This window comes from Argentina silus, assembly GCF_951799395.1.
Source record: "Argentina silus genome assembly, chromosome: 6".
Lineage (NCBI taxonomy): Eukaryota > Metazoa > Chordata > Actinopteri > Argentiniformes > Argentinidae > Argentina > Argentina silus.
The window spans coordinates 6653530-6670690 of record NC_139660.1 but is presented as its reverse complement, the minus strand read 5'-3'; the positions used below and the strand labels follow the sequence as shown (position 1 = coordinate 6670690).

General features: G+C 42.0%; 2 protein-coding genes across 5 annotated transcripts; both read left to right on the top strand.

Annotated features, from left to right (window-relative positions):
* The first annotated feature begins 1176 nt into the window (after nucleotides 1-1176).
* On the top strand, nucleotides 1177-6609 carry mibp (muscle-specific beta 1 integrin binding protein). 4 transcript variants are annotated; one of them, XM_083671038.1, is made up of 8 exons: nucleotides 1177-1322; nucleotides 2035-2125; nucleotides 2644-2692; nucleotides 2849-3023; nucleotides 3835-3906; nucleotides 4274-4380; nucleotides 4599-4684; nucleotides 5200-6609. In XM_083671038.1, exons 1-7 carry the CDS (start codon nucleotides 1297-1299, stop codon nucleotides 4682-4684), a joined length of 606 nt encoding a protein of 201 aa, XP_083527164.1. In that variant the 5' UTR covers nucleotides 1177-1296; the 3' UTR covers nucleotides 5200-6609. The 4 variants fall into 4 exon arrangements, with proteins under 4 accessions (XP_083527164.1, XP_083527163.1, XP_083527165.1 ...); XM_083671037.1 differs by having other exon boundaries at nucleotides 5197-6609; XM_083671039.1 differs by having other exon boundaries at nucleotides 4599-4712.
* A 4003-nt stretch (nucleotides 6610-10612) lies between these two features.
* Nucleotides 10613-13059, top strand: loxl5a (lysyl oxidase-like 5a). The gene is made up of 6 exons (XM_083672280.1): nucleotides 10613-10666; nucleotides 11484-11621; nucleotides 11980-12136; nucleotides 12460-12555; nucleotides 12674-12789; nucleotides 12921-13059. The coding sequence occupies exons 1-6, from the start codon at nucleotides 10623-10625 to the stop codon at nucleotides 12925-12927; spliced, it is 558 nt and encodes a 185-aa protein (XP_083528406.1). The 5' UTR covers nucleotides 10613-10622; the 3' UTR covers nucleotides 12928-13059.
* The last annotated feature ends 4102 nt before the right edge of the window (nucleotides 13060-17161 follow it).

Sequence of the window (17161 nt, the reverse complement as noted above, 5' to 3'; positions counted from 1 at the left end):
GGTCTATGGAACTGACCAATAGTAATGGTCCATGGTGGTATCAAATATGATGTTGACTGTGTACTGTACAACACTTGTTAAATAATTATTCTAGACAGAATATATATACTGTAATACTGTACTTTTCATACTGTAATACTGTATAAATAATAATACTGTAATCTGAATACTGTAATTTGAATTTTAGTGTAATTGGAGAATCATTGCATCCAACTACTGCAGTACAGATAGTTTGTGATAGCTACTAAAAGCGTTGCCTTGGCTCACGTGAGTCAACCCCTGTTGGAACTGTGTCATTGCGCCTGTGTTACAAGTGAAATGTGATTCTTGCCTATACCCTTACCAGGGTCACTGTGCTGCTCTGTCCTTGGCACACTGACTTAAAATACATGAATATTGAATACTGGATACTGAATACTAAATCTAAATACATGACGCTTATTATCCATGATGTGTGTAGAGCCTTTCTGTATATACCTAATGCTTTTTAATTACCCCTCTCCTCTTGTCAATACAGAAAGAAGCATATCATAACATTACACATCATTCATCAAGGATCCTCTCAAAGACTCATTTTCAAGGACAAGGGCCTGCCAAACATTATACGACGTTTTAATTGAGTTCATATTTTGTTGTATACCATCTTGATGATGATTGATATAAATTGGAATGTCTTGTTAATATTACAAAACTTATCGAAATGTATTGTATGACATAAAAGGCTCACATAGAGATGTGATATATATGTGATTGATATCTGGCTTTGTTGTTGATGATGATACACAAATATGCCTAAAGTAAGCCAAACTTGACTTTGTTACAACAGGTTATGTTCCTATCTCCTCTCTCAACGTTTCAATAAAGTGTCATGGGTTTTTCCTTATTATGAAATTCCGGTTATTTAGGTTCAGATGGACCAGTCACTTTGTTCTTTGATGGACGTGTACAGGTGCAAAAGCGGACCATCACCAAAATGCAAACGTCCGTGCATAAACGACGCTGATTGGAGCCATCGTAAGTTCTGGGGGCAGTGATTGGTCACAGTAAAAAGGACACAACTTGAGGAACTGGAGTAAATTCTGCCACGAGGGGCACACGAGCGTCTGCATGACGCACGTCACAGTTTGATATAAATTGAGTGACTCACGCTCTTCATCAATGAAATAGTAACGAGAGAGGGAGCTGGGCTCTGCAGGTGCCATTAGCCAGGACAAACGAACGAAAGGATTGTTTATTTGTTGTGGTGATCATTCACTAGCAACGTTTTGCTGTCACTTCAGTTGAAGCTGTCTCAAAATGAAATACATAATAGGAATTGGCGGGTAAGTTTACGAATTAATCTTGACTAGCCACAATTATCAACATTTGAACCTGTTCACAAATGTATTTTGTTCTAAGGTAACGTTGTGTAACCATAACTAGCTCGACATGACAGATCATTTAGATTTCATGCGGCTCTTTTTCATGGACCAAGATGATACAAAACAATAACACGTGCTTTGCGTTTACCCTACTAGAGTAGGTCGCTAGCTAACGACTAGTCCTTGTTTTATAGGGAATGTAGCTCGTGACAAATAAGCAACGGTAACATAATTTGTTTTAACTACTGTTATCTAGTCACTGTCCGCGCGTATACGGTTAACCGGCGACTTGGGTTGTAAGATGAGCAAATCGCCTCCCTGGGTGGTTTGTTGTCACCGAGCGGGAGATTTAAAATGCAGCGCGCACTTTCACATGAAAAGTGGAGGGAGAATGTTTTGAAATGACAAAGTGACACTGACTGAGCCTGGTGGCTTGTACACGTTAAACAAAAGCTATATATTTGTAACAAAACAAACAAAAAAACATGATTTGAACACTACCTCATTCAGTATTCTTTTAGCCAACTAAACAAGTTGCATATCTAGTATAATATTTATAGAAGCTATATAAACAATGGTATAGCTTATTTCACCACATTATGATAAACTTGTGAATTTCATATGGTTGTATCGTTTTTTGTCCCAAATCATATGCCTTATTTTCTATTTTCAGGGTGACCAATGGTGGGAAAACCACTTTGACTAATAGCCTGATCAAGGCATTGCCAAATTGTTGTGTTGTGCATCAAGATGACTTTTTCAAGGTAAGCTTTACGTAAGGTAACATTGCCATTGGAATGGTTAAGATTGTGTTTAGTATTGCATGGCTCAATGCTAGTAAGTAGGCTACAGCTTCCTTGTCTCCTACCTGACAACCCCCTCATGTCCATTTCTGAGTTTCACATGACCTTGATAATCATGCATGACTTCTAGCTACCATGTTTCTTCACCTAACCATAAATATCATTCATTTTTGTTCAGAATTGACTGTTTTTACTAGAGATGTATAATAAATATACATACATACATTTTACAGTATATACATTTAGTACACATTGCAGTGGCTAGAGACCACTGTCTCACCACATGCAAAACCTATTGACTTAATGTCTAGAGGCTCAGGCACTATGACTTCACCCCCTGTTGTCCATGCATACTTCACCATAGCTATCTGTGTGTGCTTGGCAAAGGCTTGTTGTGTTCAGCATGTTATAATGGGATCAGCGAGTGTACAGATAGCCTTAAGGTTGCAGCAATGTTTTATTGGTGACTGTTATTTCAGAAACCCGATCAGATAGAAGTCGGTGAGGACGGCTTTAGGCAGTGGGATGGTAAGACTGGACTTCCCTGTAGGAGACTTCATTTTATATTTAGTCTCCTACTGCCCCGAGACCACAATTCCCAGTAAACACATTTCCTTATATAGAGGTATGTGTCCTTGTCTTCTAAGCTGTGCTTTTCCCCCTCTCTCTCTCTGTTCTGTGCAGTGATCACAGCCATGGACATGGAGGCCATGGCCAACACAGTACGAGGCTGGGCAGAGAACCCTGTGAAGTTTGCCCGCTCCCACGGTGTCAACGTGACCCCTGCCACGGAGGTGGCTGATCCAGAGCAACAGATCCACATCTTGATCGTAGAGGGCTTCCTCCTCTACAACTACAAGTGAGTTACATTGGCTGTATTCACAGCGTTGTCAAGCGTTCAAATAGAGGTTGCAGGTTGAAATATAGTGTGTAGAACAGACATGCCTCTCTTAAAGGTAGAGTAAGGAATAATGTCTGTTGCTCTATAAACTGGGTGGAATCCTAACTCTAGATCTGTAAGCATAACTCATTAATTTAAATCATGCATTGATGTCAACAGGACATTTGCGTAAATTAAAATTCAAGTTACACAGACCTTGAGTTAGGGTTCCACCCTGTATTTCTATATTTCTGCAACGTTCGGTGCAATGGGCCCAGCTAACTGAATGTTGGCTAATTTAAAAGGGTTAAGAATGTTGTACTTAAGCTAAGCTGCATTATAAAGGTCATACAGATTTAAGTGGTTATGGGAAAGGGTGCAAGCAGTCTTTAGATTCTGAGAATTGTATGACCACCCATATTTGGGGGGCCGGGGCAGTAATGTTACATGTAGGCCTGTGTATGTACAAGAGCCTGCATTTCTCACTAGTAACATGCAGCAGAACGTCTGCTGTGAGTAGAGCTTGGCTGGTCCTGCGGTGACCGAGATAAGGAAAGGGTGTTGACTGAATGAGGCACTTGGGGCTGTTTCTCTAATGAGGCTGTCTATTGGTTGGACACAGAGTCCTTCTGTGGTATCAGCACCACAAGACTCCAAGACTGCAGGCTCAATGCAGATATAGACTTGTCACCGTGTTCTTGTGTAAATAACCTCAGAACTGTATCTATGTTAGAGTTGAGGTTCCGTAGAAGTGACCCTGTCTTGTCCTTGTGCGATTTCCCCCTTCTAGGCCCCTTATGGACGTGTACAACAAGTGCTACTACATCTCCATTCCGTACGAGGAGTGCAAAAGGAGGAGAAGGTGAGCCGGGAACGTCATGTACAGTATTAGTCTCGTTCCCAGACCCCACTGCCCAAATGAGCGAAATGTCAATTTTGGCCGCCGCTAAGCCAATAGAAAGAGCATTGAAAACGGACGGCGCATAGCCATTGGCCTTAGCTGGCATCAGTCATCTCCCACAGCACTTTACTAGTGTTTGCATGCACCACACGTTTCTGATCCGTAGCTATGCCCCTAGTTTTCCTATAGATCTTTACAGTGTGATCCCTGCACCTACCATGCAATCCCAATAATAGCTGAAGTATGGTGGCTACTGTGGCTATTTTGGCTATGTAGAAATGCGTAAAATGTGTGTGCTAAGTGTGCTAATTCTGTTATTTCTTTTTAGTACGAGAAATTACACGGTCCCTGACCCCCCTGGTCTGTTTGACGGTCACGTGTGGCCCATGTACTTGAAGCACAGGAGAGAGATGGAGGACAGCTGCTCAGATATTAGTATGTACCAAACTGCTGCTGTTATCTATACTTGCAGACACTGGGCTGGTTTCATACACTGGTTAAGCCTTCCCCCAGACTAAAAAGCATCTTCAGTGGAGATGCTCTACTGAATGTGTGATTTAGCCCAGAACTTGGCTTGATCTGTGTCAGGGGAAACATCGTTTTAGCTCCTCTAGGTCAATTCCTTGACCAATGTTCTGTAACTTCTGTTACAGGCTATCTGGATGGTTTGAGGTCTAAAGAAGAGATCTTCAACAAGGTGTATGAGGACATCCAGAACAACTTGTTAAATCGTTTATAGGTGAGGACTGAGAGGAGAGGTGATACAGGTGATGGCTTTGTTTGAGTAATGATGTTAAACAATGAATGCATCCCAATTCTATATCTACACTTCTCTTTGGAGTATGCTCTCCTCTCACTTGGATTTGAAAAGGAATGGACTGGTGTAACATTTACATTTTTACATTTATGGCATTTAGCAGACTCCTTTATCAAAAGGGACTTACAACAAATACATTTCATCATAAGATAAAGTGATCAGTGCTCAGACCAGGGGCCATAAGCAGTTACAATGCTAGAAGAAGGATTTTTTATTTTTTATTTTTTTATTAATAACAGAAACTTGTAGTGGGGGTGAAGAGGTCTTTAGGAGGGACCTTTAAGATGTAAGAGGTGGTGGAAACCTTCCCCAACACATGCTTACACCAGTCCTTTGCTGAATATGATGGGGTGTACACTTTAGCGAAAAGAGTAGAGAATTGGGACGCAGAATGCAAATAATCTAAACATGAACTTCCTGTTTGTCTCCTATAGCAGCAAGTGGAACACCATCTCCAGACCTGTATAGAGTTGTAAATAGCGTCAAGAATGAAAGAAGACTTTTTCTTTTTTTTTCTTTAAGGATTTAAAAAAAAAAGTTTTTTAAGTTTGTAAATATTATGACCGAATGTTTCCTGAAGTTTTCCTCCTGTGTTTGTGTTTCTCTTCGTCAAATATGTTTCTGTTACTGTATGTGAATGCACTGACTAGTTAGTACAGTATGTACTTGGACCATTTAACTTGCCAGACTCCTCATTTCCAATTAAATTAGTTTGTCCCTATTTTAAGAATTCTTAAATGTTACTTGTGTGTCCGAGTCTTTCTTTTTTAGTTTCCAGTGTCTGCAGTGTGACTGACAGCCTCGTACGTGAGCGTTGTTATCCAGAGTATTTAAGTATGTGTGATTCCCTAGTAAAACATAATACATATGCCATTTAGCTGATGCTTTTATCCAAAGCAACTTACATTGCAGTGAGTGCATATATTTTTCAGTATGTATGGTCCCAGTGGGAATCAAACCCACAACCTAAGCGTTGCTAGCGCCATTCTCTACCAACTGAGCCATAGAGGACCATAAAAAGATGAATGCTGTTATTAAGTAGTTGGTATTGGTGGTCATGATCCTCGTGGAGCAATGACATGAAAGAACTAGGATAACTGGTGTATACTATCCACCATCATGGATAGTAAGTAGGCACTTTGGAGCTGAAATTATAGCCACTGTGTCAGTTAAATGTTAGATGATCATAATTTAGTTCAATTCAATGTCAGTCATTGGAACTGCTTACAGTAGGGATATAGGTGTTAATTCTGGTATGAGTCAGTCACATCACACTAAATAGTGATGTGATCCACTTTGATATGAGCCTTTTATAGACAGGAGTAACACCCCGTATATTAAATTTGGTTGAGCTTGTAGGCTTGACACTAGCAAGGCAAGGCATAAACCTGTTTCATGGGGCTATTTGTAGAAAGAGAAGGCTGTGAAACGCTAACAGTGTATACAGATACTGTAGGGCTTGTGACATGTTAATACTATGGAATAGCTTTCCTTAGCGTGTGTGTTTGGTTACTGAATATTGGGGTGACTGGCCCAAAGGAATGTTGCTCAGATGTAACAATGGGTCAGGGAGCTGAGGTGTCCTCGTAAGTGAAACTTGAGGTGCTGTTGCCAGGCAACCGGAATAACCCCAGACAGGTCGTCTCTCTAGTGGAAATGCTGAGGGTTGAGCAGGAAAAATTACCAAGTCAAACTTACTGTACAGTTGCATATGTTGATGTGTTGTTATGGTTCTGGCGAAACACACAAACCTACAGCATTTGCATATCTGTCAGGTTTCTGAATGATGTGTTACTGTCTACAACACTGATTTCATTTGTAAATAACAATAAAAACATTGCAACCTGTAGACGTGTGTTGTTTTTACTGATGGCATTGTGTGCCAAGTGTCTTGTCACAGCGTTGTGTAACCTGTTGATAATGGGGTGTGGCAGTGATAGTTGTGACAGGTGAACACGTCGCTCGCTGTGTGGACTGGACTGGGCTTGGTGCACTAGACCATATGGTGAGCTAGCAATGGTTATAGTACAGGTATGTCTTACTGGCCAGGCTACATGGACACTGAAAGCATATTTCTTCACTGCTCACCGAGGAGGAGCACATCAGCACTACAGTCCAATGATCTATAGAACACTTTATTGATCCACAATATCGCCATTAGAGTTTAAACAGTTTATTTCTGTATGTTTACAAATTCTCATGACATTTTTCTGTGTGTTTACTTGTTATTATGATGTCCATGTATCATGTTGTGTTTTGATGACATTTCTGTATCTTTACTAATGATGATGATGTTTGACCTGGCTTGACTTGCTGAAAGGGAGGAATACAAAATGTCCTCACGCAGCCTATAACAGTAACCTAGATCTGATCATCAGCTTTTCCAGAAACACACGAACTATAACACTGTCTGCTATGCTACAGTACCTGTGCCATGTTGAGGCTCGTGACCTTAAATAAACGTGTTGACAGGGGGGCCATGGCAGTGAGAGGGACCTGTAGGAAAGCCTACGTGGTTACCACCCGCTGACATGCATCAAGTTGGCCTGTCGTATCTATGGGTCTGGTTGCAGCCAGTGCAACCAGCCCCATAATGGCTGCCCCCTGGAAGTCAGCCGCCCCTCTCTGACATTGCTGACAGGCTCTGAGTGCTTGTGGACATAGGCAGGCTGTGTGTGTTTATTTTTAGCTGGGATTCTTGCAGTGTCGGGGAGGAGAAGATATGGGGCTTTTATAAAGATGGTCACCCTCTCTAATCCACAGCATGACTGGCGCAGTGCCCGTAGCCTGCTGACTGGCAGCTCTACCCTCCCAGCCTCACGTCCAGCCACAGAGCACAGTACATCAGAGCTAGGGGGGAGGGATGAAACAGGGGAAAGGTGAGGGCCTCTCTCTCTCTCTCTCTCTCTCTCTCTCCATCCACTCCTGCACCCTCTTCATCACGTAGGTAATGAGTGGAAACAGAGAGAGACAAAATATTTTTTTTTAAAACTCCTGTCTGCGTGCCTTCTTCTCCTGGTACCTGCAGTCCCTGAAAGCCTCTGGCAGAGTAGAGACGGAGAGTTGTGTAAAGGTGAGCACGTTTTTTTGTCCAAAGAGGTCCAATGTCAGGGCCCTCTTGCTCACAACCCTGGTCTAAAATCACCACAAAGAAATAGGGGTATACAATAAGGATATGAATGAATGATATCAGTACTGCTAAAACTGTGCTTTTCATCTTGCTATTCATAACATCTAGATACAGTATACACAAACACACATACTATAACTGTACTGTCACATACTGTGGCTGAGGGCCAACTAGAGCAGACTGGCTGCAAACTATTCTATGACTTTCTGTAACAGATATGATGCAGGAAAGTTCAACCGGGTTGACAGCAGCCAAGAACCTCATTATGTCAAATCATCGCAGCTATGGAGTGGTACAGGTCTGTTTCACTCGGGGACTTACTTATGTAACAACGAGTCCATGTCTGTGTTAACTGCCAGAGGGGTAATTTGTCTATGTCTATTCACGGGCTAAATTCACCTTAACCTGCAGTGTACGTCTCTCTCCTAGAGATATCTTGGACCCTTCTTTTGCATAAGAAGGCTACTTCACTTAGTGGTCCACCGCCATCATGTGGCAAACAGATGTTACTGTCGAGGGTCCCGAGAGTAGGCTAAGAAAAACATATTAAGAACTCGATAAAGCAGCTCTATTCTTATTCCCTACGGTAATGCTATGCCCCATATTATTTCAGAGGAGCAGTCTGGGTCAACGTAACGCAGGGCTGACGGTGTGCTTTTCCAGGTAGGCATTTGCCGTTAATGTAAACGGGTCTCGAGCGCCACACAGAGGTAGCGTGCGCCACCTGCCCGTGTGTGCTTATTCTCATTATGCAAAAAGCTCTTATTATGACATATGTTTTACTATTACTAGACAATTTTACTGTTCCCGTAATATTTAGGTGTTCTGTGAAATGATTATATTATTTTCCAAATGGCTGGACTAAATCAGTCAGATGCAATGAAAGTTTCCAAATTATTCTTAGTGCGTCATTACAAATGGAATAGGCCAGAAAGGAACTGCAATAAAATTAACCATTGTTTTACTTTAAATCACTAACATATAAAAGTATGTCGTACCTATAAATATCTTGCCAGTTCAAATAGACTCAACGTAAACCTATACGCTTGGAGAGGGTTACCACCTATGCGTAAAATGTACTTATACTGAACAAATAATTGTATAAGCAGCTCGATGGTGACGAAGCGGTTAAACCAAACACGATCCTCTTAAAAGAAGTTCCTTGCTCCTGACTGTATGTGCATGCGTAGACAAGCTAATCTTATGAAAGTTAGCGCCTACATTTCCACCCTCCAAGTAGCTTATAGCCTCACCTAACGTTTACTATGGTGATGTGGTGCGTAACTGGATGACAGATCAAGTCTGTGTACAAAACATCACCTGCAGTCCATCACTTGGAGTTCATGTTTTCTTGCTTTATGTTCTTCAGATACACATGAGTCTTGCAATGGAGAAGTTTGCTTTTATACTTTTCTGTCTACTTCAGCTTCTGGTTCGTTTAAGCACTGGACAGCACCATTTACGCGCGCCTGTTGAACCATGGAAGCAACGAATTCAATGGGAGAACAACGGCCGGGTGTATAGTTTATTCAGCACGGGGTCTGAATATCACACACCGGTACAGAGGAGGAGGCAGACTCAGCTATATCTGACCACAAAGAGGGATTTAAACAGGCAGCATCCACCTACTGTGTCAAGCATATCCTCCAGAATGAGAGCATTGGATCTGCAGGACTCGCGGAGCACATTCGATCGGAGCGCAGTGTATTCTGAAGGCAGAGCACGCAGTGAATCGGATGCCTCTGTCCTGGGTTCCGATGGTGGTCACTACATGCTTGCCACCGGCCCCCTATCCACCAGTGCGAGGAATCAGGCACGCGTCACACCTCCAAGAGAGACGACGGTGGCGCGACAAGCGGGCACTCGCCGACTACCCGAAGGCACCCGTTCCTCATCTAACAATAGGGTTCTTCAGGAGTTTTCAGGCAGTGGAATCCCGAGAGGTGGACGGAATCCTGCTCGGGATGACGGCAGATTGCCGGCTCCACAACAGATTAGGCCTACCGCGTCACCGGCAAGATCCGATGATTTTACGCACGGTCGCGGCAGGAGTCAGATGCAACTGGAGAGCCCTGAAGCAACCACCGAGGCAACTACAGCTAGGGACAACAGACTACCTACCCAGCGGCACGCTAGCTCGGATGACACCCACACTGCCCGAGCAGCAGAATCCATTCCCTCATCCCCCAGGGTCATTCCAGAATCGAATGTATCCCGCACTGCGCTTTCTAACAATGCCGTGGAGACACACTTCCCAAGCTGGCAGCCCCAGGAGACTAGGATCGTGAATAATAATATGATAGGGGATGATCCCACGAACCCCAACAAGAACCACAGAAATTCTGTGTTCTATAACATGGCCCCGCCAGGTGGGAGAACCAGGGCGCCCGTGCGCCAACCGCCTGGAACAGGCTATGGCACCAGATTCTTCCATAATGGTAAGGGAGTAGGTGAAATGATAATGATACTAGAGAGCCTATATTTCAACGGCTTATTTTATGATAACTTCATGCATACACATTTTTGTGATTAATTGTTTTTCAACCACAAAATACACACATATTCAGTGAAGGCACATTGAACAATAAGCAAACATATACATCAAAACAAAAATACAAAAATACAACTAAGATATACATTGATTATGATGATGTGTCTTCCTCAGGTCTTCCAGACCTCGTTCCTGACCCCTACTATATCCAAGCAGCCTCTTATATCCAGCATGTGCAGATGTATGCCCTAAGATGTGCAGCAGAGGAGAACTGTCTGACCAGGTACTCTATAGTCTACATAGGCCCACCTGTGGCTTCATTATGTGCATTCACTATCCAACCATGATGCGATCACGTTCAGCAGAACAAACCACACGTTATCATGAGGTCAATATGTCATCATCATCCAAATGGAAAATAGGAAATCTTTAGCTTTTATTTTATTTATTTACTTGATAAATGGAAAAGCCATCCGTAGACGTCAGACCAGCTTGTGCGGACCAGACTTCCTTAGTTGGCACTGGTCCATTTGGAGGCTACGCTACTATGAGAGGAGAGCATACAACCTGGCAAACAACCTAGTTTCTCTCTCCTGGTCACACTGCTGTGCCAAGTAAAATAAGCTCTAAATGAAAGGCTGTGGATTCCTGAGGTGAACAGTTTAACTGTTGAAAACACGCCTAAAGCCTCCTCCCCAGTGACTTCGAAAGCGTTGTTATTGAATTGATCATTAAAATGGCCGCCTCTGTGCATATGATGGCTGCAACCCAATCTCACAAGGCAATGCATGTATTCTGCATAACATCAGTGCACTGGATGATAAAGCCGACGGCTAAATAAGCAGGGGACGACTCCGTTACACAGTTCAAGATTCAAGATTCAAGATGGTTTTATTGTCATATGCACAACAGTTACAGAGCAATCGCTGGCAATGAAATTCTTAAGTCTTGGGCTCCTCCAACAGTGCAATAAGAAGTGTAAATAATAAAAATAAAGAAACAACAACAATAACAATATTTACCTAAATACAAAACTAAATAAGTTAGTTAACTAGTTATCAGTCATAATGTATGTTATTTTTATGTGTCATTCCTTCCAGGTCAGCATACCAACCAGGTGTCAGAGACATTGACTACAGGGTTCTACTGAGGTTCCCTCAGAGGGTGAAGAACCAAGGAACAGCAGACTTCCTCCCCGTGAAACCCAGACACCAGTGGGAGTGGCACAGCTGCCACCAGTGAGTTCATTCATGCCCCAGAAAGCTCTTACAGTACAGTATGTCTGGCTGCTGTCACAGCACAACAGCTGGGAAGTCTGGGGTGGAATCCCTCTGTAAGACACACTGACACACACACATGTTTACCTTTATTCATCAAATTGTCTCATCCAGATAAGATCTGTCACAAAATAAATCTGGTCCATTTTCCACAGATGGAATGTGTGCACAGATGCAGTAGCACCTACAGTAGTGAATAGTGAATAGTGACTGTTCACCTGTACAAGCTCTGTTATTCTTATTCTATTACCTGTTTACTGTATCTCATCCAATTCATAGTGAATAGTAAAAGTTTACCCAAATAGTTTCTCTTTCTCAGACACTACCACAGCATGGAGGCCTTCAGTAACTACGACCTGCTGGACGTGACTACGGGTAGGAAGGTGGCGGAGGGTCACAAGGCTAGCTTCTGTCTGGAGGACACCAGCTGTGACCCCGGAGTACGCCGGCGCTTTGCCTGCACTGCACACACACAGGTTAGTACTGTATACAGTCATCTACGTATCGCATCTATTATACCCGGCACGGCACACACATAGATTCAAGGATAAATAAATTGATTTTATTTATTTACTTTTATTTTGTGGTCCTCTGTGGCTCAATTGGTAGAGCATGGCGCTAACAATGCTTAGGTTGGGGGTTTGATTCCCGCTGGGACCATATATACTGAAATGTATGCACTCACTGCAATGTAAGTCGCTTTGGATAAAAGCGTCAGCTAAATGGCATATATTTAATTTACAGTTATATCATTGTTGTTATATCACAGTACATCAGCTTTGACATGTGTTTGATTCAGGGATTGGGTCCTGGTTGCTACGATACGTACAATGCCAACATTGACTGCCAGTGGATTGACATCACGGACGTGCCACCAGGAAATTACATTCTCAAGGTAGCGTAGCACTAGCTATTTGAACTAGGAGAGCAGATATGAATCCAACACAGCGTTTATAATTTGTCGAACACTACTACCATACCTCTGACCCGTCCTCTCTCATGCAACACCTCAGGTAACAGTGAACCCAACTATGCAAGTACAGGAATCTGACTTCTCAAACAACGTAGTGAGGTGTGACATCAGATACACAGGGGCTTACGTCCAGGCAAGGAACTGCAGGATCACAGCGTAAGTCATAGAGAAACATATGATTCAGTGTAGACTGGACATATTTCAGTTGAATTGCTCGTTTGAAAATATTCTGTTAAAGTGAATGTGCTACTGTAGTTTGTCATTGATGTGTGACCGTGATTCCACAGGAGTTAACCTAAAAAGCTTTCGACTGAGGGGACAATTTTCTGCCACCACGTACGTCTGCCCATCGTCACGAAGACAGGTGAATATGTATGTACCAATATTCTTTGTTGAAATCAATGTAGAAACTGCTTTCCTTCAGCACTTGTAAGGTCTATTCAGATGTTCTCAATGGTACACTATGATGTATTTAGCTACAGGAAGTATTTAATGGATGGGTTATCCAATTTTTAAATGATTTATTATGTTGTGTTTTGTATGATGCATTAGGGCAGTGGTGTCAGGTGTATACAGCATAGGACACTATAGGGTAGCCTAAGACTAAGCTTTTAAATGTTGATTACAGAGCTGTGGATGTAGACATAACACACAAGTCTCAGAAAGGCCATGTCAAATCCAACATTGAGTTCTATGTCTCAGACGGTGCTTATTTCAAGTCAATGGTACTCCTGTCTCTTTTCAGGCTGTAGGAAAGGAGCCATCTGTATGTACTGTATTTATGACATTAAATATACCAAATATTCCTATGTATGCATAACTGTATGTATGATATATGTACTGTACTGTATGATTTTATGTACCCTATTATTTTATAGAATCATATTGCTAAAGTGGGCAGATATAAGACCGTGAACTGCTGTCAAACAGTGTCACTACAAATGATATGTTATTATATTGTTTTTTTTTGTATGAAGTCATGGAATGAGAAGTATTGAGGAAAGTGGTTGAACAATTTTCTATGTTTGTGTTTTTGCTATGTTTGTATTTGACAATAAAGGTTGCTTGATCTCATTGAGACACATGACACATATGACTAGAGCCTTATTCACTCATTACCATTGGGCCGTTGGAGAATGAATGGAAGCACCCTTCACTGAAAGAGTAATTTGTATAAACATTGTAACACTGTGATGTCATTTCATCTTTCAGCAACACTTTACAGTCAGTCTGGTTTATTCAAGCGGACCTGAAAACCAGTGGAGGGTGGAGTGGTTAATTTCTTAAATGATTTAGAAAAACATAGCCTGCCTTAGAGAAATGTGTGAAATTATACAACTTAGCACATTATGTTTTTTGGAAATGGAAAGAAAAACAAAGTGGTGAACCAAAGGGTCTTGCTCTTGTGTGCGTCCGCCCGGTTGCCCCTAGGTACAGTATGTTTTTAAAACAGTCTGAGAGGACCTATCCATTCCCCTAGAGTCAACTCCATGTTGGCTGTCTAGGAATTCCTGAACGATTTTTACCACAGCCACTGTCTCATAAGAATTTTTCAGAAAATGGAAAACAAACATAATCCAGAATACCCTTGAATTATTAATAGCAATTTGCTTGATATAACATTGTTGTGCCTGTTCTGCATTTGTAATGGGGAAACACAGAACACGATTCTGGCAGAAAGTTGTCTAAGGCGAGTGCATTACCTCATGTATGTGTCATTTTAAACACAACATGTCCAGGAAAAGGTTGCTGTTTAATCAGCTGTGCGAAGGTCATTCATTAAAATGACAAATCTCAAAGGGTTCCATGGAATGGATGTTAAACTCTGCAGTGTCCAAGACCTGCTTCAGGAGAAACCCTCAACACATCCTCTTTAAAGAGCTACAAGAGGAAATACCTCTAGGAGTGTTTATGAAAACCAGTGGTGGACAGGTGCTGGGGTCATGGAGTACAGTCTCTTTGTATCTACACCTGACTTCTATGACAACTGCCGAAACACCTTTATTTTCCTCCCGGTTCCTATTTGCTATTATTACATACCATATCAGGTGACATTCATGGTTATCTGACAGGCAGAAATAGATAGAAGTTTGAGGCTTGAGAGAGTTTGAGAACTACTCTAGATGGCTGCTTAGGCTCATAACGCTTGAGCCCCCTCTGCAAAACCAAACCACAAGGGATTGTCAGTCGTCTTCAAACCAAACATGGCCTCTCTGCCCGATTCGTGCCATCTTTGGTCAAAACAGAGGTGTTTATGTGAATTTTTGAGTGTGACAGAACAGAATGACAGAGCCGTGCCTGCGCTGTCTCTGCAGACAGTTTGCTCAGGGAGCCCAACGTGCTAAGCCTCAAGAATGGAGCTGCTATGAGCCTATAGGGTACTCCAGCCTGCCCTTTGGGGAATGGCGAGGAGCAGAGAAATTCCACAGCTACAGTGTCAGCCAGGAAACTGGCCAAATACTGCTGAGATCAGCAGCAGGAGGACTGGCCATCCTTATCATAGGCCAAGGTACTGTATAGGGTCAGAGCAGACATGTGGGAGGGAGACAGGGAGCCTCTTGGTAAACATACTGTATATTACCCTAGTCTACAGACAACCACACAAAGACATAAATCATCTTGGTAAATATTCACAAAGACAGACACCACTGTAACCTGATAAACATACAGCGTCCTACAGACCATTCCACAAATAAATACTGTATACCGTCTTGGTATTCATTCAAAGTAAAATGTCTCAAGTCGAAATGTCGAAAGATGTAAGATGACATCATTATTAATCAAATAATTTTAATGTTAAAATGTCACGACTGCTCTTTTGGAAACTTTTTAATTACTCATTTTACTGTGTTTACAGTGCCAGTGTTTGTGAATAACGAGGGTATGTTTGAGTCTCTGGTGGAAAATAGTTTAATGTCTGATTTTAATGTTTTATTTGTCTTATTAGAACCAAACAGCTCTGACGCTTGAAAATGCATTCAGTGTTTGCCTGGGCAGAACAGGATCTCCCTGTTCAGACGATTTGCACATCATTACAGTAAAACAAGTAGCCTATTTGAAATAGAAGAATGTGTGCTTAATGGCCCTGTACTTTTCCCTCAAAGCTCCTGTGCAAATACCAACCAGTCAATACACCATCTGGTCATACATAGTCATTTTTAGCCCCAGTGAAATACTGTTTTTCTGTTATTTTTGGGTAGGGAAGTGGGATAGGGCTGGGAGGGCTAGCCGGATGAGGCTTGCATGGGGAGTGGGCATGTAGGGAAGGGAATGAGGTTGGTCAACTGAAACGATCCTGTTATTTTTGGTTTAAATACAGTCCTTAATACTAGTGTTGTTCCACATTTATTCTTTACAAAGAGCGTCTGCCAAACAGTCTCGCAGAGTACGGTCTGTCTGAAATGGTCTATGAAGAGAGCCATAGACCCAGAGACAGCAGGTGATGGTGAGTGCTACCCTTGTGTCTGAGTCCAGAGACCCAATTAAGTTTGGGAATTAATATGCAGACAGGACAGCGAGACAGACATTAAAACATATGAAAGCTCCAACACCATAATCTTTAATAGCAGACAGGAAACCCCATAAATATACTGTATATATGCATGACATTAGTGGGGAGACCCATCCAGTCTGTTTTCTGAGGCATCAGTTATGTACAAGGTAACCCATAGACACGTTTTCTGGATAGATCCCTATACATTATATTTTTGGGGAGAATGCAGTTTTGTGTTAATACACTCACTGGCCTACTCTGTTAATTATATGGGCAGCTTGGAAACAGCTATAACTACAGTATGTGCAGTGTTGTGAATTGTAGAGGCTGGATAGATCAGGACAATGCCCAAAACATGAGAAGTGTAATGATACTATACTATACGATACAATACTGTACACTATTTCACCAGGTGCCCAAGTCGACCTCTGTTGCCCTGCAACCGTTCTGTCACCTCTGTTGGCCCTCACCATTCATCACAACATTCAACATGAAAGAAGTAGAAGTGGCTATGGAATGACCAGGAAGTGTCACTAAAAGTACATCGACACAGTTTCTCAACTATTGCACAAGAGGAACCAGAGACCGGTAGGCATTTATTGGCAGAGGGGCCTATAGGGGTGAATGTATGAAAAGTCTCAGACAAGACTTAGATAAACATGGACACTGGCCATGCAGATCCAGAAGCATGTACAGAGTAAACTGCTGTACTACTATTACTTCCTATACATATACGCAGTTTTGCGCTGACATGGGGTGTCATACCTTTAAATAAGCAACTTTAAATATATATTTTTCACGTGATATTGACAAGACTGTTTCACTATTTAAATGTGACCTGTGGATTGTGTTTTAGTTTTTGATTCTGTCAGACAAGTATGATGATGATGATGCGATAGGAGATATACAAGAACACAAAACAGGTTTTGACACTATGAAACTATACGTATCATTGAGTGTAATACAGACAATAGCGCCCTCATGTGGTGGAAATAATACTAATGTTCATCATATGACATTTTAGTGGCACGGAAA